The following is a 19583-nucleotide window of genomic DNA, read 5'->3' as shown; positions in this document are numbered from 1 at the left end:
CACTTTTGTCTCTAACAGCTGCTTTTACTCTGTTTAGAAATGGTGGCATTGTTTTTGGTCCTCATGGTGTGTGTGTGTGCATTATTTGGGATATACATTTACTTTGCACCTCTGTTGTGGTGTTTTTAAAAGTTTCCATGCAGCTTACAGACATTTCACTCTGATGACTATTCCTTTTCATTTCCATTTAACTAGCCTCCTCATTTTTATGTAGTTACCCTTATTCATATTAAATAGTATTGGGAGAGGAACAAGCTGAACTGTTTAGTCCAATCTTATCATTCTGGTCTTATTATAAGGGAACTGGCAGGGGAATCAGCATATTGAAAGTCAGTCTACTCCTTTCAGGTGCCTAAACATGGATTAATTTTAAGCACTCAATTTTTAAAATTTGGCCTGTATTTCTGGATACAAAAGAGGTGTGAATATCACCCAACAAACTATGACAACTAGCACATCCATATATCCCTAGCTTTTATACAACTATACTAATAGATTACTACTTCTGGTAAAAATGTTAATAAAGCTCAAGCCTTTAATGCAAGAAGCAGTATAGTGTCAATGAGTTACAAACGTCAAAGGAATTATTGGTTTCAGAGTAACAGCCGTGTTAGTCTGTATTCGCAAAAAGAAAAGGAGTACTTGTGGCACCTTAGAGACTAACCAATTTATTTGAGCATAAGCTTTCATGAGCTACAGCTCACTTCATCGGATGCATACAGTGGAAAATTATTATGTACCCTTCCTACAAACAAAAAAATGCCAGGCCAGTTAATGTATACATTAATTTAATACTACCTAAAATGTCTTCAATCTCACCTATGGTAAAAAGAGATTAAATCTAACAATGCATTACCAAAGAAAGTCTCTCACACAACATTCTATATAAAGAAACATGTTTTTACCAGGTTAGAGGTAGGTTGCAAGACAATTAATTTACAATTCAGAGTAATAAAAGACTATTTTGAAGTGTCAACAAAGTTTAGATTTGCATGGCTCTTTACTTTGATTGTTTCAAATATCTGGAGAACAGAATGATTACTTTCTTATTCTGAAAAAAATCATTATCTTATTACATTTTTAAAATTAGAGTTGAGCTAGCTAAGGATATCTGCAACTTCTAATTCTACTACGAAGAAAGGTTCACGTATTAATCAAAATAATGCCAATTTCAAATATCTCCACTCAATTTCTCACTGATGAGTCACAGTCAGGATAAGTCTCTGGTTTAGTCATGCTAACTTGCATCCATCATAAACCTCTCTGCTTCCTATATTCTAAATCAAACAAAGGGTATTATTGTAGTCATTCTGAATGCAAGGCCAGGTGACATTCTCATGAAACTTTTAACTATAAAGTTACTACTTTGGAATTGCTTTAAAAACATTTCATCATTTTTTTTTTTTAAAGTGCAATGTACAAAATTAAGACAAATGTTTTACCTTCACACTTAACATGTGCCATTTGCATTGCAATGCAAAGCTATTTCAGGAATATGCAGGTAATAACTCAGCCACTAGTCAGTGCTGCCCATGTCCCACTGCTTTGAGGCAAACCTTTCTTGCAATAAATATTATATATTAGACTCAGAACAGTTTTATACGTTTCCATCCATCTATTTGCTATGGAGATGTACAATAGTTGGACTGTATTGCCTTCTCTCCATATCTTCCACTTGGAACCCACTTTGTCGGGGTGAAAGTAACTTAAAGGACTTACTGGTACCCCGGAGTCCTGAGCAGGGAGGTGGGTCCTCAACCAGAAGGTGGTGGGACCTTTAAATCCCCAGGCCCTTTAACTTGAGATTTAAAGGGCCCAGGCTCCTGCTGCGGTAGCGACGGTTGGGAGCCCTGGGCCCTTTAAATCACCACCGGAGCCCCATGGTAGCGGTACCTGCGGCGACAGCTGGGAGCCCCGGGGCTTGGGCAGCGATTTAAAGGGCCTGGGGCTCCAGGCCACTGCTGCTACCCTGGGGCTCTGGCAGCGGGGCTCTGGTGGCGATTTAAAGGGCCCGGAGCTCCGTCTGCTGCCAGCAACCCGGGCCCTTTAAATAGCCGGCCAAGGAAGCTGCCCACTGCTGGTACAGTCAGTTGTGTACTGGCTCTTGCCAGTAAGCCGTACCGGACCATACCAGCTTACTTTCACCTCTGCACTTCATCCACAGCAGAGGTTTAAGAGAATTTTCACTATGCGATTATGTGTCCTCAGGCATATCTAAATATTAAGGTGATTAGACATTTTTGATACTTGGGCTGAGAGAATTGAGAGGTTTAGGAACATAGCAATTGCCATGTATCAGATCTGAGGTATATCTAGTCCAGTATCAGCTACTTCAGGGGAAAGTGCAAGAACTGCAGAATAGGGAGACATGGGATAATTTGCCCCCATCAATAGCTCTCGCCCTGGTTTCTAATAGTTACAGGTTGGCTTAAACCTTGAATCATGAGGTTTAATATCTCTTCCAATATTTATACCTAATTATGATAACTCAGGATTTTCTTGATATCCATACAAATGTTCAATCTCTTTTTGAATCTTGATAGACTCTTAGCACCACCAACTTCCTGTGGCAGTGAGTTCCATAGTCTAATTACACATTGTGTAAAGATTTGACTCCACCTGACGGCATGGGGCATGACCTTCGATAAGCATCAGTGTTATAACAAGGTTGATTAATGCACCTTCCTAGACAATGGAATATTACATATTTTTTCATGTATGTGCACAGTTTGTTTTTCTGGGAAACAGCAGCTCATACTAAGAAATATCTAGTCTATAAGCCGCAGGTTTTGGCAAACCTGGGGAAGCCTAGGCCCTTGTGCCCCTGTTAAATCCAGATTAACAACCCAATTGTCCAACCCTTAGCATATGGGTGAAACAACCTTATTTTCACACACACACACACACACTAATTTGAATCCAGTGGGACTATTCACAAGTGGTTGTCCATGTCAGTAAGTGCTCCACAAAAATCAGGCTCTAAGTAAAATTACACTATATGGATGAACGTGTGGATTTTTATTGCAAATGGAGGTGTAACAATGTATTGTCAGTTGTTCCAGACAGATTTTGATGACAAATAGCCAGTTCTTTAAAAGGTACTTAGGTGCCTGCTGGAGCTGACAGATTTCAATGAATGTTTGGCATCTCATAGCTTTCGAAAATCCCATTATGCATGTTGCTGTGATAATATTCTGAGATTAAGTACATATTAACATATTGCTTATCACAAGGCAAATTAAGTAAAATTAAGAAAAACAAAATTTTTAACAAATTTTAGAAAAGTTCACACAGTCTAGTAGACTGATTAGCTGAATATATTCACTAGAAAACAGACTCATCTCATAAAATATACCTATTCATAGCCATGCAAAAAGAGGAAGGCTAGTCTAGTGGTTAGGGTGCCAGCCTGGATCTCAGGAGTGCCAGGTTCAATCCTTTACTCTTCCACAGACTTCCTGTGCAACTCATTTAGTCTGTCTCATAGACTCAAAGGCCAGAAGGGACTATTGTGTTCATCTAGTCTGACCTCTGGCACACTGCAGGCCACAGAACCTCACCACCCACTCCTGTAACAGACCCCTCACTTCTGGCTGAGTTACTGAAGACCTCAGATCTTGATTTAAAGACTTCAAGTTACAGACAATCCACCATTTACTCTAATTTAAACCTGCAAGTGACTCATGCCTCAGCCATTCCACCCTAGGGGAAAACTCCAACCCAACCCCAAATATGGTGATCAGTTAGATCAGTTAGAGTATGTGGGCAAGACCCACCAGGCAGATGCCTGGGAAAGAATTCTCTGTAGTAGCTCAGAGCCCTCCCCATCTAGTGTCCCATCTCCAGCAGTTGGGGATTTCTGCTACTGGTAATTGCCAATGGGTCACATGCCATCGTAGGCAGTCCCATCATTCCATCCCCTCCATAAACATATCCAGCTCAGTCTTGAAGCCAGTTAGGTTTTTTGCCTCCACTTCTCCCCTTGGAAGGTTGTTCCAGAACTTCATGCCTCTGATAGTCTGTGCTTGGGTCTCCCATCTGTAATACTGGATTAATAGTACATCCCTACCTGACAGGGTTGTTGCTAGGGTAAATATATTCTAGATTGTGAGGTGCTCAGATGCTAGGGTAATGGGTTCCATGATACAATATGCATATGCAATTTGTGTTCAATATACACCAGAATAAGTGATACTTCTCAAAAGGCAGCACTAATGCTCAAAAGAACAAATTTAATAGAATCATAGACTATCAGGGTTGGAAGGGACCTCAGGAGGTCATCTAGTCCAACCCCCTGCTCAAAGCAGGACCAATCCCCAACTAAATCATCCCAGCCAGGGCTTTGTCAAGCCTGATCTTAAAAACCTCAAAGGAAGGTGTCAAGGTTCCTTCCCCACTCTGAACTCTAGAGTACAGATGTGGAGACCTGCATGAAAAAAACCCTAAGCTTATTTTTACCAGCTTAGGTTAAAACTTCCCCAAGGTACAAACTATTTTACCTTTTGCCCCTGGACTTTATTACTGCCACCACCAAGCGTCTAACAAATATAACAGGGAAAGAGCCCACTTAGAAACGTCTTTTCCCCCCAAAATCCCCCAAAGCCCTACACCCCCTTTCCTGGGGAAGGCTTGATAAAAAATCCTCACCAATTTGCAGAGGTGAACACAGACCCAAACCCTGGGATCTTAAGAATAATGAAAAAGCAATCAGGTTCTTAAAAGAAGAATTTGAATTGAAGAAAAAGTAAAGGAATCACCTCTGTAAAATCAGGATGGTAAATACCTTACAGGGTAATCAGATTCAAAACATAGAGAATCCCTCTAGGCAAAACCTTAAGTTACAAAAAGACACAAAAGCAGGAATATACATTCCATTCAGCACAACTTATTTTATCAGCCATTTAAACAAAACAGAATCTAACGCATATCTAACTAGATTGCTTATTAACCCTTTACAGGAGTCCTGACCTGCATTCCCGCTCTGGTCCCAGCAAAAACATCACACAGACAGAGAGAACGCTTCCCCTCTCCCGCCCCGGCTTTGAAAGTATCTTGTCTCCTCATTGGTCATTTTGGTCAGGTGTCAGCGAGGTTGTCTTAGCTTCTTAACCTTTTACAGGTGAAAGGGTTTCTCCTCTGGCCTGGAGGGATTTAAAGGTGTTTACCCTTCTCTTTATATTTATGACAGAAGGAGATTCCACCACCTCCCTAGGTAACGCATTCCAGTGTTTCACCACCCTCCTAGTGAAAAATTTTTTCCTAATATCCAACCTAAACCTCCCCCACTGCATCTTGAGACCATTACTCCTCGTTATGTCACCTGCTACCACTGAGAACAGTCTAGATCCATCCTCTTTGGAACCCCCTTTCAGGTAGTTGAAAGCAGCTATCAAATCCCCCCTCATTCTTCTCTTCTGCAGACTAAACAATCCCAGTTCCCTCAGCCTCTCCTCGTAAGTCATGTGTTCCAGTCCCCTAATCATTTTTGTTGCCCTCCACTGGACGCTTTCCAATTTTTTCACATCTTCTTGTAGTGTGGGGCCCAAAGCTGGACACAATACTCCAGATAAGACCTCACCAATGTCAAATAGAGGGGAACGATCATGTCCCTCGATCTGCTGGCAATGCCCTTACTTATACAGCCCAAAATGCCATTGGCCTTCTTGGCAACAAGGACACACTGTTGACTCATATCCAGCTTCTCGTCCACTGTATCCCCTAGGTCTTTTTCTGCAGAACTGCTGCCTAGCCATTCGGTCTCTAGTCTGTAGCTGTGCATGGGATTCTTCCGTCCTAAGTGCAGGACTCCGCACTTGTCCTTGTTGAACCTCATCAGATTTCTTTTGGCCCAATCCTCTAATTTGTCTAGGTCCCTCTGCATCCTATCCCTACCCTCCAGCATATCTACCTCTCCTCTCAGTTTAGTGTCATCTGCAAACTTGCTGAGGGTGCAGTCCACGCCATCCTCCAGATCATTAATGAAGATATTGAACAAAACCGGCCCCAGGACCAACCCTTGGGGCACTCCGCTTGATACCGGCTGCCAGCTAGACATGGAGCCATTGATCACTACCCGTTGAGCCCGACAATCTAGCCAGCTTTCTACCCACCTTATAGTCCATTCATCCAGCCCATACTTCCTTAACTTGCTGGCAATTTCAGATGACAGTACAGCATTATGTACTACAAGTTTCAGGAGTACAAAAGGCGCAAAGGAAAGAAAGCCACTTCTGCTATTAAAGGCCAATTAAGTTGTTAATGTTTAGCAGTTATTGTTTGTGACCCCTACTAACACAGAGAGCTATTTAAGAAAAAAAAAACCTATGTTCTAACTCGAAGAAAGTGTAACTTAGGCTATTATATAATCATATATGTAATTCAGAATGATAATGTACTCTTCTCTGGAATTATGTTCCATAATGTCTTTCATTGGCTCATCTCTCAATCACTGGTTTTCTCTGCCTGTTTACGTAATCAGACAAAGAGCCCCATGGGAAGCTCATGGAGAGATCGTTCCCTCACCAACCTGGTGCACAGGGGGACTGCAGAGTCTGCACCATCCTTCAGGAAAGTAATTTGCTCCTCTCCCTCCTTCTCCCTCACCCCCCTTACCTGCCCACGTGGCCTGCATCAATCTTCAAGCTGATGTAGAGAGGCAACTGGGCCCTGGATCCACTTTCTCCCTACCCCTCCATGCCTTGGGCAGAGGGTGCTGTTCCTACGTTCCCTGGAGCACAAGGACTTCAATTGTGACAGGCTCTGACACAGGCCTAAAAGGGGGGGTGGGAAGATTCCTTGCTCTTTGATTTAATTCTGTGCAGCCAGACAGGATAATACCACACAGGTAAGCTGAAATCACAGGTTATTTATATACACATATATACACACACCCATACAGAACTCCCTCATTGTCCACACTGATAAATTTCATTCACTAAAAGTGGGATAAATGTTGACCACCATAAATCTAATTCTGCATTCTGTTCAAATGAAATGAACCTTTCATTAAGAAAGGGAGAATATCATTCAGGGCTTGATCCAGCTCCTATTGAAATCAATGGCTAAACTCATTGGGCTGGATTCTCTGGGAAGAACTTCCTTATTCTCCACAATATCCTTTATGGCCCTATGACATACAGCGTTAAGGTTGTGCATCCCTTACTTCTTTGAACTAGCATGAGGTCATTCCAGACTCCATGTACTAACTACAATCTAAATCAGACTAACTCAGGGGTGGGCAAACTTTTTGGCCCGAGGGCCACATCAGGGTGCGAAACTGTAGGGAAGGCCAGGTAGGGAAGGCTGTGCCTCCCCAAACAGCCTGGCCCCTGCCCCCTATCTGCCCCCTCCCACTTCCCGTGTTCTGACTGCCCCCCTCAGAACACCCGACCCATCCAACCCCCCTTGCTCCTTGTCCCCTGACCGCCCCCTTTTAGGACCCCCGGCCCCAAAACCCCCCCCTGGATGCCACCCTCTATCCAACGCCCCCGATGCCTATCCATACCCCTGCTCCCTGACAGGCCCCCCCGGGTCTTCCATGCCCTATCCAATCCTCCCTATTCCCCGTCTACTGCCTACCCCCCCCCCATAACCTCCGCCTCATCCAACTGCCCCCTGCTCCCTGTCTGCCCCCAGGACCCCCTGCCCCTTATCCAACCCCCCCACCCCACCATGCCGCTCAGAGCAGCAGGAGCTCGCAGCCCCGCTGCTCAAACAGAGCCAGTCGCGCTGCCCACGCGGTGGCGTGACTGTGGGGGGAGGGGCCTGGGGCTAGCCTCCCTGGCCAGGAGCTCAAGGGCCAGGCAGGACAGTCCCGTGGGCCGGATGTGGCCTGTGGGCCGTAGTGCCCACCTCTGGACTATCTAAACACTGTTAGTAAACTAGTTGCCAAGACCATAGTTAGTGATATTCTGTATCCATGAATAATTTGTGTTCCTTTATATTATCTAATTTCAAACCAGTTAAGTTGATTTTTTTTAAAACGAGTAGTCCAAATCTAAATCAAAACATTAAATGAGCTGTTCTTAACTGTTAACTTTTACACGTCTCCCCACCATGTTTTAAAGTTACAACTTTGTCTGTAAAAACATAACATACCAAAATCCACAAGTTTAACTCCTCCTTCAGTGGTCAATAGGATATTATTTCCTTTTACATCACGGTGGATGGTTTTGTTTTCATGCAAATGCTGAAGCCCCTGAAAAATAAGTTATAAATCCATTCACATTCTGTGTATTAACTTTGCTGATATTTTTGTGCTATGTTTTTTCTCTCTTTCTAAACTTAGTTTCAAAATGAGAACAGCCTCCAAGTCCAAAAATGAACTACCATTTCATTTTCTAATATATGGACACTTACATAGTCAGTGTATTTTGATTCTGATTTCTACTTCTCCTAGCATTTTTGGTACAAACCCTCTAGAAATGCTATTCTTATTCAAAGAACACTGAGTCAACTATCAACCAACAATGTGGGATAAACGGACTTTTAGTGACTTCCTTTTCTGGTAGATAAGTTGTATGATGACAGAAATAAAGAGGCATTATTAATCTTGGTTATATATTGGACCATTAAAACAGAAAAACAAAGAAAAGTTCTAAGGTCTAATAATAGTTTCAGTGCAGAAACTCAAACTCTAATTAAATAGCAAGGATAAAGATATTTTGTTTTGATCAGCTACAGTGATTTTTCTTTTGAGAGATTTCAATTTGTTGTACATTATTTAATTACAAAATAGATGCTGCCCCACAACAAGAGACACAGAACAGTATTTTTGGTATGTTGCACTAGAATCAGGTTATAAATGGCTTTCCCATCCCATCAACATTTTTGAGATATCAAAAAAAAAAAATCATCTCTCCCCCCAATTTGGGGGGAAAGTCAATCTAGAAAATTTTGGCAAACTGAAAATCTGACCTGAAGAAAAAAGAAAACATTTTGTTTTGATAATTTTGAAATCTTTGTTTCAATTTCTACCATTTTTCCAAAACATATTTTTACTATAATTAAGTTAAATTTCACAATAAGTCATTTCAAACAGGAAATCCAAAATTTTTTGTTTAGAAAATGTTGAAACAAAACATTTTGACAATTTCAAAGTATTTTTCTCCCAAGATTTTTTTTAAGTTGAAAAATTTGTGAAAGCCAACCCTTTCCCATAAAGAAGTTCATTTTCAATAAATCAGCATTTTCCAGTGAAAAAAATGTTTATTAAAAAAATCCCTGACCTGTACATCATGCTTTTAAAATGGAATATATATATTCATTTGTTGAAAAAAATTAAGGGCTTTTCTGCGTTGCCCCACAGTTTGGACTACAGGGATATGAACAATAGAGTGCACCAAAGTGCACCCCCCATGTGGATGCTGAGGGTACAAACGCAAAGGTTCCTAGTTCATGGTAAATAGCACTCTTCAAACAGGATTTACAGTAATGTGAACTAGGAGCCTTTAAGTTTGTGCCCTCCGCTTCCACACAGGGGAATTACAGCAGAGCTGTAATTTGATGAACACTGCTATTGCACCCCTGCAGAATCCAAACTGTGGGGCAGTGTAGACAAAGTTTATTCAAAGAATATCTCAGGCTGTCAACTGGACTGTCCATTCATTGACTGTTTTTAATCTTACCATAAGAGCTTCATGTAAAATATAAGCAATTTCAAGTTCGTCCATCCTTTCACCTCTCTTCAAAAATCCTTTCACCAGATCAGTCACAGATCCTCCATTGCATAGCTATAAAAAGATCATGATGGAAATTAAAGGAGAGAAGTGATCATATCGATTCTAGTTTTCAGTAGATTCCATTTTCATACCTACACATGATCCTACTAAGCTGATAACCTAGCAATGAAATGTATTTAGTGCTCATAATATCTACTCAAACAATTGTCTTTACATTTTATACCCAACATTGTTCCCTCTTTCTGCATCTGTCTCCTCTCTTCCTACAAATACACATACAACATCTTATCTCTCTAATTTTTTATCTAGATGTCAACTTTCTTCTGAAGCTAAAATTACTGTCGTGCTTTTAAAGAGACATTTTGTGGAGACATTTTGATAGCTCCTAATGCTCATCAAATGCAAGGGTATCAGTGCTACAGATAATTATGACTTGGATTCTCACGTCTCCTTCAGTACACTTGGCACCACATACACTGTGCAAAATGGATTTAAGACAGCTGGAGACAGCCAGTGGAGAATTTCCCCTGTATAGAGAAATCTGCTGCTGTTTTAGCTGCCATCTACATCAGCTGTCTCCCCAGATGCTGATACAAGAAGAGGAAGCAGTATGTCGGGGCATACTGGGGGGATTACTGGGGCACAGTGGAATGCAGCTCTTCAATGCCTGATCTTCCACTGACATAAGATTCCTCAGGGACATTACCAAGTAACACATGCCTTAGAGATGCAGGGGAGCTGCTACCTTGCACCAGGACCAAGTGGCTCTGGGTTAGGGCTCCATAACCAGCTCCCAACAGCCCCTCTACTACACGGTATCTAAAATGCCATTTGGACCTCAACAATCCGTCTTTATATTTCTTGGACCCTGGAACTAGTTGTACATTGCAGTTATGTCTCCAAAAGAAAAACAATTTAGATGCAGAGAAGCCTAGAAGACAATCTACTTTTCAAAATGTAGGTCTTTTAGTGACTTAGTGTAATGCACAATATGAGCTGATTGATTGAGGCTACAATATTTCACATGTTCACTTTAGTCACTTAAAACTCTTCATTAGGATAAATCCATGGTGTAATTTTTATAATCCAGTCTGCCTGCAGCAATTATGTACATGGGAAGATTTAGTCAGTACTGTCAGCACTTTTAAAACATTCACAATGATGTCAAACTTGCATGTACATTTTCTCTTCCAAAAAGTAGAATACTCTGATAAAACAATGAACTATGTTGTAGGCATTACGCAGTATAGGCTCAGTAGTTTCCCATAATAAAGTGTAAAACGATAAGATTACATGAACATAACATACAGTAGTAATTCCATTTGACTATAGATCCTGTAGCCTATTCAAATCAAGTACACTGGTTTTCAATAAAACCTTTCAACTCAAGAATTGCAGATGTCAGATACCTATCTATTTTATCTATGTTCTTCTGTCCTAAGAACCCTGTGACACCCTGGTGTTTTTTCTAGGCAAAAAATGCACTAATAAAAGATTTGCATCTTAAGGAAGAAACTGTTTGGTTTTTGTATAAATGGCTGTTTTTAAACACTAACCTCTTTACCTACTGTAATTATTTCTATGTGTACAGTTAATGCAACCAAACACCTAAATGGGCACTACCCAGTATCAAAGTCTTGCTGTAAGAGCTTTCTATATTCAGGTAATATAGGGCTCAACCCTGCAGGGTGCTGACCATTATGGCAACAGTCCTGACAAACATTTAATCCCATCCTTAACTTTAAGAGTGTGTGTTGTTGCATTGAAGTCAACAGAATGAGACTAGTCACATGCTGAAAGTTAAGCATGTGCTTAAGTGCTTTGCTGGATTGGGTTCAGAATCCCCAGCACCTTGAAGGATTGAGCCCAAAAATCTTAAACCTTTATGGCCTCCGTTTTTCACCAGCTTTTCCTTTTTTGGAAGCACTATTAATTTCTCCTGGGCTCCAGGAACCTCTACTTTCACTTTTGTAACACTAATTGTACAGATGGACAGTCAGACCTGATGTAAATGAGAGCAACTTTGTTTAATTCAATGGAGTTGCACTGTTAACACTACATCTGTATTTGGCTCTAAGCGTTAGGTGGCAGAACATTTATTTAATAAATTAAATAAACAAGCTGTTCCTTTATCAAATACTAGACATGGAAGCAAAAACAAACAAAACAAGTTATTTTCTGCTTCTGATAAAGAGGTCTCTTTTTTTGTGTAGCATGGTCTTGATTGAAAGGGTTGGTTATTTGCCAGTCTTTCTGGTCAAAGAAAATGTTCTCTGATTTGGTCATCTGGTGAGAAATACACTGTTCCACGGGGGGGGGGGGGGAAGGAATACTCAATACATCTGGAAAAAGAAAAGGAGTACTTGTGGCACCTTAGAGACTAACCAATTTATTTGAGCATAAGCTTTTGTGAGCTACAGCTCACTTCATCGGATGCATACTGTGGAAAGTGTAGAAGATCTTTTTATACACACAAAGCATGAAAAAATACCACCCCACTCTCCTGCTGGTAATAGCATATCTAAAGTGATCACTCTCCTTACAATCTGTATGATAATCAAGTGGGGCCATTTCCAGCACAAATCCAGGTTTTCTCCACCCCCCCAACACAAATCCACTCTCCTGCTGGTAATACCTTTTCTAAAGTGACCACTCTCTTTACAATGTGTATGATAATCAAGGTGCCCCCCCCACCCCAGACGTTCTTGTTAAACCCTGGATTTGTGCTGGAAATGGCCCACCTTGATTATCATACACATTGTAAGGAGAGTGGTCACTTTAGATAAGCTATTACCAGCAGGAGAGTGGGTTTGTGTGTGTGTGCATGGGGGGGGGGAGAAAACCTGGATTTGTGCTGGAAATGGCCCAACTTGATTATCATACACATTGTAAGGAGAGTGATCACTTTAGATAAGCTATTACCAGCAGGAGAGTGGGGTGGGGGGAGGTATTTTTTCATGCTTTGTGTGGTATAAAAAGATCTTCTACACTTTCCACAGTATGCATCCGATGAAGTGACCTGTAGCTGATGAAAGCTCATGCTCAAATAAATTGGTTAGTCTCTAAGGTGCCACAAGTACTCCTTTTCTTTTTGCAAATACAGACTAACACGGCTGTTACTCTGAAACCTGTCAATACATCTGGGTCAGTCTTTATGTAGTGACGTAAAACTCACATTCAAATAGCTGGGAGATTAGCAGGGTTTTTTAATACTTTCTCAGCTATGCTGCTTCTGTTAACTCTGTTTCATTTCACTTTTCCCATTATAAGTTAACAACTCAGAGGAGGACCAGGTAATATGAAGTAGTGTGCAATTGCAATGATTTTACTATTTGGTGAATCAGGGGACAGCCTGGGAGAATGTAAAAAGGGGCATGTAAACAAGTTTTGAACTGAAATACAGAGTGCACTTGAAGTTCAATGGAAGTTCAATAATGAATCTTAATCTTACTGAGGGAGATTTAATTTTAAGGCTTGAAGATCCAAATGCCTCAATCTTATAACCATTAAATATACGGACATGCAAGCCAAAATTCATTTTGTTTTTCTCTATAACATTTAGACCCTTTTTTCCCGACAGTTGGGATGCAGGAATGCCAAAAGAAAACTGGAGAAGTGTTACAATGTAGGCTGTTGAAAAAGGAAAAATATTATTAAAATACAAGCTAGAAACAGAAAGTGAGATTAGAGGAGACATTTTAGCCACATGCTCTTCTCTGAGCTGGGGGGGGCGGGGTGGGAGGGGAAATCAGGTTAGTATTAACCTTGCTCTATTTTTACACAGCCCACAGAAGACCTCATGGGCAAAATACATCTCCCAATCTCATTTTCTATTTCTATTGCCTATTTTTACTGGCTTAGCAGCTCCTTGCTGCTTTGCCACCATGCTGCTAAGTAGAGATCAAATGGTAGGTGGTTATTTTCCCCCTTGATGAAGCTGTCAAGGTAAACTAGCAATGTTGAATATATATTTATCTTAACTATAAGACAATACTAAGACTCAGATGGGAAAATATTGAATTAAGGTTGCTGTACTACCCAAGTCTACACCTTAATGCCACTTTTTGAACTATGTCCCTGAAAGTCATGATGCCTACAAATGAAATTCACCCATGTCCAAAATTCTGTGCAGACAGCACAAATCTTATCCACCACTTAAGTCTCAATTAAGCCCTTGTTTCAAGGGCTTACGTGGTGCCTATGCCACAAGCTGGTCCTTGCAGAGAAGTAAATTTCAGATGTTAGTGAAGAAATTTTATATGGTCTTTGGCAAGACTTGAACTTCAAATATAGCTTTTAAGTACTGCACAAGGCCTTGGACCCTCTGCCCTGTGGTGAACTTCATCCTATGAGATTCTCTCAATGAAACGAGAAGGTTACTAGCCCTGTGCAGTAACTCAGATTCTTTGAGATGTGTGTCCCTGTGGGTGTGCCACTGTACATGACTGTAGAGCAGTGCCCCTAGTTGTAAATCTAGAGCTTTGGAGTGACATCTACTAAGGAGGATAGGACAGTGCGTCCTAGTAGGGCATCTAATGCCACACAGTAGATGATCACATAATGTTGACTAAAGGTGTTCGTGGATGCCACCTTACAAATGTATCAGTAATTGGTACATTGTTTAGAAAGGCTATCGAGGTGGACACTGAGTGAGTGGAATGCATCCGAGTTCCAGCTGGGGGTTGAAGTTTGGGTCATTGGTAGTAAAGGTGTATGCAGTCCAAGATCCATTTTGACACGTGTTTGGATATGGCCGATCCCTGCGATCTTTCAGCAACAGAGAGGAAGAAGCGTGGCTACTGTCTGAATGATTTAGTTCTGTTGAGATAAAAAGTTAGTGCTCATCTGACATCCAAGGTGCATAGTGTGGCTTCATGCTGGTTGCCAGGTGGTTTGGGGAAGGAGGAGGGAAGGTGGACAGGTTGGCTTAGATGGAAAGAGGATGGTACCCTGGGTAAGAACTTTGGTTGTGGTCATAACATGACCTTATCTTTGTAAGAGACAGTGTACCTTCTGTACACAACAGAACCTATTTTTGCTACCTGTCAGGTGGATATGATGGTGACGAGAAACGCCGTTTTCATGGATAGGTTCACTGAGGGCTGTTGAGACAGTGCAAAACTAGGCTAGGATCACAAGGTGGAGTAAAGTCGCATATTTTGGGGTAAAGGTTTTGTAGGTGCTTAAGGAATATTTTTGCTATTCGGAGGGTAAGTATCAAATGATCTTCTATCTTGGAGTGGAATGCAGTAATGGCAGCCAGAGGTACATGAAAGGAGCTTGTAAATAGCTCTGATCTCTTAAATTCTAGAATTATAGAATTATAACATTCATAAACCAGTCGGAGAACACTTCAATCTCTCTGGTCACGCAATTACAGACATGAAGGTCGCTATCTTAAAACAAAAAAACTTCAAATCCAGACTCCAGAGAGAAACTGCTGAATTAGAATTCATTTGCAAATTGGATACTATTAATTTAGGCTTAAATAGAGACTGGGAGTGGCTAAGTCATTATGCAAGGTAGCCTATTTCCCCTTGTTTTTTCCTATCCCCTCCCCTCCCCCCCCAGACGTTCTGGTTAAACTTGGATTTATGCTGGAAATGGCCCACCTTGATTATCATACACATTGTAAGGAGGGTGGTCACTTTAGATAAGCTATTACCAGCAGGAGAGTGGGTTTGTGTGTGTGTGGGGGGGGAGAAAACCTGGATTTGTGCTGGAAATGGCCCACCTTGATTATCATACACATTGTAAAGAGAGTGGTCACTTTGGATGGGCTATTACCAGCAGGAGAGTGAGTTGTGGGGGGGGGGGGGGGCAGAGGGTGAGAAAACCTGGATTTGTGCTGGAAATGGCCCAACTTGATTTTCATAGACATTGTAAGGAGAGTGGTCACTTTGGATAAGCTATTACCAGCAGGAGAGTGGGGTGGGAGGAGGTATTGTTTCATGGTCTCTGTGTATATAATGTCTTCTGCAGTTTCCACAGTATGCATCCGATGAAGTGAGCTGTAGCTGACGAAAGCTCATGCTCAAATAAATTGGTTAGTCTCTAAGGTGCCACAAGTACTCCTTTTCTTTTTGTAAATTCTAGAATGTAATCCAGAATGAGTGGAAAAGGAGCGCTCATTGCTGAGACATGTTTGGTGTCACACCAAGTCTGGAATCTTTTCTATTTATGCACATTAGCATAGCAAGTTGTTGAACATTTTCTATTTAAAAGAATCTCTTACCTTTTCTGAACAGGTCATCTCTGTATCCTGGAACCACGAAGGGCCATGCCTTCATATGGAGGAGTTCTAGATTTGGATGGAGAATTTTGCCTATGTCCTGTGAGAGGAATATTGATTCAACTGCAGGGTGACTGATAGACTGACCACCATGTATACAAGGTAAGGATACATATCTGGCATGGCCATGTTGGGACTGAGAATGACTGGCTCATTCCACCTGCCCCTGGTGAAGCACTTTGAATAGTAAGGGAAAGGGTGGAAAGGCATAAAGGAGAGATGCATCTGATATAACGAGGAATGAATCTCCCAGACCTGCTCTTGAGCAGAATTGTGGGCATTTGGCTCTTTTGGGTGTGGCAAACAGATCTATGTTTGGGAATTCCCTGTGGCTGAGTATGTGTTCTCGGGCTGATGTGTCCAAATCCTGCTCATGGTCTTGTGAGAACTGCCTGCTCAGTGAACCTACGGTGGTGTTCTGGTGTCCAGGTAGGTATGTGGCAGAGGTGTTGCCACACTGAATACACTAGTTCCACATAAGAATGGCCCTAATTAGCCACACCAAAGGTCCATCTAGCCCAGTATCCTGCCTTCCGACGGTGGTCAATGCCAGGCGCCCCACAGGGTATGAACAGAACAGTAATCATCAAGTGATCCATCCTGTGTCACCCATTCCCAGCTTCTGGCAAACAGAGGCTAGGGACACCATCGCTGCCCATCCTGGCTAATAGCCATTGATAGACCTACCCTCCATTAACTTATCTAGTTTTTTTGAACCCTGTTATAGTCTTGGCCTTCACAACATCCTCTGGCAAAGAGTTCCACAGACTGACTGTGTTGTGTGAAAAAAATACTTCCTTTTATTGGTTTAGCCTCACACTTTCTATGCCCCTCCTAGACTAAGCTTTTCATAGCATGGATTGTCAATGGTCTTGTACAGTCACAAACATGCTGTCAGTATTTGGCAGACAAGAGTAATCCAATCATGATACAATTCAGGTAGCATAGTCTAGAAGCAGGAATCAGTTAAGGGACACTATCTTTGAGCTGTTGCTGTCTACAGACTGTTCTTGCTTGATTAGCTCCGACTTCTGACATAGTGAGCAGCTTTCAAAGGGCTCTTCCTAAAAAGAGGGGAGAGGTCCTTCAGGAGTCCTAAAGTGACCTTCCCAATTCTGGTCGGCTGTGCACCATTATCACGATTTCTGTAATTGTGTGCCAGCTGTCCTTTAGACCAGAGTTCCAAGCAGGCCACTGCCAGACTTTGTCCACTAACCCAAACTACAAAACTGCAAGTGCACTTTGGTTAAGAGAGAAGTTATTGAACAGTTGTTTTTTTTTAAAACAGAATTTTAGTGCTTCTGTGCATAGCGATTGGGACCTTGCTCTCCCTTGTCTGTTAATATAAGACATGCAGGCGATGTTGTCCATCATTACTCTTATGGTCTTTTGTTTGACTATTGGTAGAAAGTGTAGGTATGCATTGCAGACTGCATGTAATTCCATGTAATTTGATGTGTAATGCGGACTCCGGTGAGAACCACTTTCCTTGCACTGTGTGGGTCTGTAGATGAGCTCCCCAAACAAGTAGGGAGGTGTTGGTTGTCAGTATCAAGGATAGTGGTGGTTGGAGGAAGGAAACTCCCATGCAGACATTTTGGGATTGTTTACACCAGTCTAATGAGTCCTTGACCTTGAGTGGGAACAAACGAAGTTACTTTCAGGCTGTGCCTGTGGGGTACATACACTGTTCATAGCCATCCCTGGAGACAGATCAATGTGGCTGCTGCCATATGACTGAGCAACTGTAGATAAGTTCTGGTGGAGATCTGTGGGCTGGTTCTCATGGTGGAGATGAGACTGATTCTTGCAGAAAGTCTGTGAGCAGTGAGGAGGCTCTGTCAGGCACCAATAAACTCCAGACATTGGACTGGTTTCAGTGTAGATTTTTGCATGTTTATCTGGAGGCTGAGTTTCAAGAAAAGGTCCATTGTTGTTCTTACAGCTTCGAATGTGTTGACTCTGGACAGAGCCTTGAGTAGGCAGTTGTCTAGGTATGGGAACATTATATTATCATCTACAGAGGTACACCACCACTGCATGGACTTTGGAAAATACTCTGGGCACTGTAGAGAGGCCAAAGGGTCGTACCTTGTACTGGTAATGGTCGGACCTCAGGACAAATTTGAGGAATTGCCTGTGGAAAGGGTATATGGTGATATGGAAGTACATGTCTTTGAGGTCGAGGGCCGAGAACGAGTCCCTCTGTTTCATTGTCAGGATTATTGTTAATAACATGACCATTTTGAATCATTGTAGTTTGACAACTTTGTTGAGGTTCCTCAAGTCTATGATAGGTGTCCACCTGCCGGACTTCTTTTGGATTAGAAAAAAATGGGAGTAAAAACTTTTCCCTCTGTGTTGGAATGGGACCAGTTCTATGGCTTCCAGTTGCTGAAGATGGTTTATTTTTTCTCACAGATGCTGTTCACGGGAAGGGTCCCTGAAGAGGGACTGGAAAGGGAGAGGTGGGTAGATGAGAGAGAGAGAAACAGAATTGAATACCTATTTCTGGCAATTTCTTAACACCCGCTTGTTGGGGGTGATTTGTCACCATATCTGATAGAAGGGGGTCAAATGGTCGCCAAACTGACGTAGTAATCTGGATGGTTGTGGCATCTGGACCAGTGGGAGTCATCTCACAACTTTGTTGTTGTTTGAAGGTGGATGGGTGAGGTGTAGTTGCCTGCGTTGATGTATGTCTGCATTTGGGAGGAGGTCTCTCTCACCTGCATTGTGGATCATAATGCCATTAAGGGGTGAAATGAGGAGGTTGAGATTTTGGGATAGGCTGATATCAACCCTGTCTTCTCTTTGGTGCTGGCGTATAGATGATGAGTAAATGCAGAGTAGCTCTGGAATCCTTCAATGAATGAAGGGATTCAATGTGCTTGGCAAATACTTTAGGTCCTTCAAATGGCAGATCTTCCACAGTAGTCTGCAGCTCCTTGGGGAACCCTGCAGTGATGAGACCTGTCTTATTACCACAGAATTTGCGATGAATTGGGCCACCATATCCACGGTATCCAGTGAGGCATGTAGTGCTGTATGTGCCAGAAGTTCTCCTTCCATCATCAGTGCCTGGAACTGGGCATTTTTTGTCCCCTGGGAGATGTTGACTGAATTCAGTGACTTTCAAATAGTTCATATGTTTGTATTTGGCTAGAAGTGCCTCGTAATTAGTAATGTGAAACTAGAGAGTAGGTGTGGAATATGCCTTGTGACTGAAGAGATCTGGTCTCTTCCAGTCCCTGTCATATGGGATTGCCCTGGAGTGGCGTTGTCATCCTTGTCACATTGTCATGTACTGCATTGACCGCAAGGGAGTTGGGAATAGGATGGGAAAAGAATTCCATGCCCTTTGCAGGGACATAGTACTTTGTCTGCTCGCTTATAGGGAGGTGGTATTGATGCTGGGGTCTGCCAGATTACCTTGGCTGGGTCCAACAAGGCCTCATTGATTGGGAGTGCTATCTTTGCCAATGTGGAGATGTGGTGGTGAAACATCTTCCTCCATTTCTTCCTCGTGTTCTTCTAACAAATCTGGCTCTAGGTCGGGAGGCCTAGAGACCGATGAGGATGAAGAGTGTATTTGTGCCTGTCTTTGATCT

General features: G+C 42.1%; 1 protein-coding gene across 1 annotated transcript in view; it reads right to left on the bottom strand.

Annotated features, from left to right (window-relative positions):
• The window catches only part of MYO3A (myosin IIIA), a 298186-nt gene that overhangs the window by 121472 nt on the left and 157131 nt on the right, over positions 1-19583 (bottom strand). The window contains exons 4-5 of the mRNA XM_073334312.1: positions 9627-9731; positions 8098-8197 (exon numbers count right to left, since the gene is read on the bottom strand). Of these exons, the coding sequence (XP_073190413.1) occupies positions 8098-8197; positions 9627-9731 (205 nt within the window). The remainder of the gene's footprint in view (positions 1-8097; positions 8198-9626; positions 9732-19583) is intronic.

The sequence above is a fragment of the Lepidochelys kempii genome, chromosome 2, assembly GCF_965140265.1.
Source record: "Lepidochelys kempii isolate rLepKem1 chromosome 2, rLepKem1.hap2, whole genome shotgun sequence".
Lineage (NCBI taxonomy): Eukaryota > Metazoa > Chordata > Testudines > Cheloniidae > Lepidochelys > Lepidochelys kempii.
Note: the sequence above shows the minus strand (reverse complement) of the source record. Positions and strands in the feature narration are given on the sequence as shown.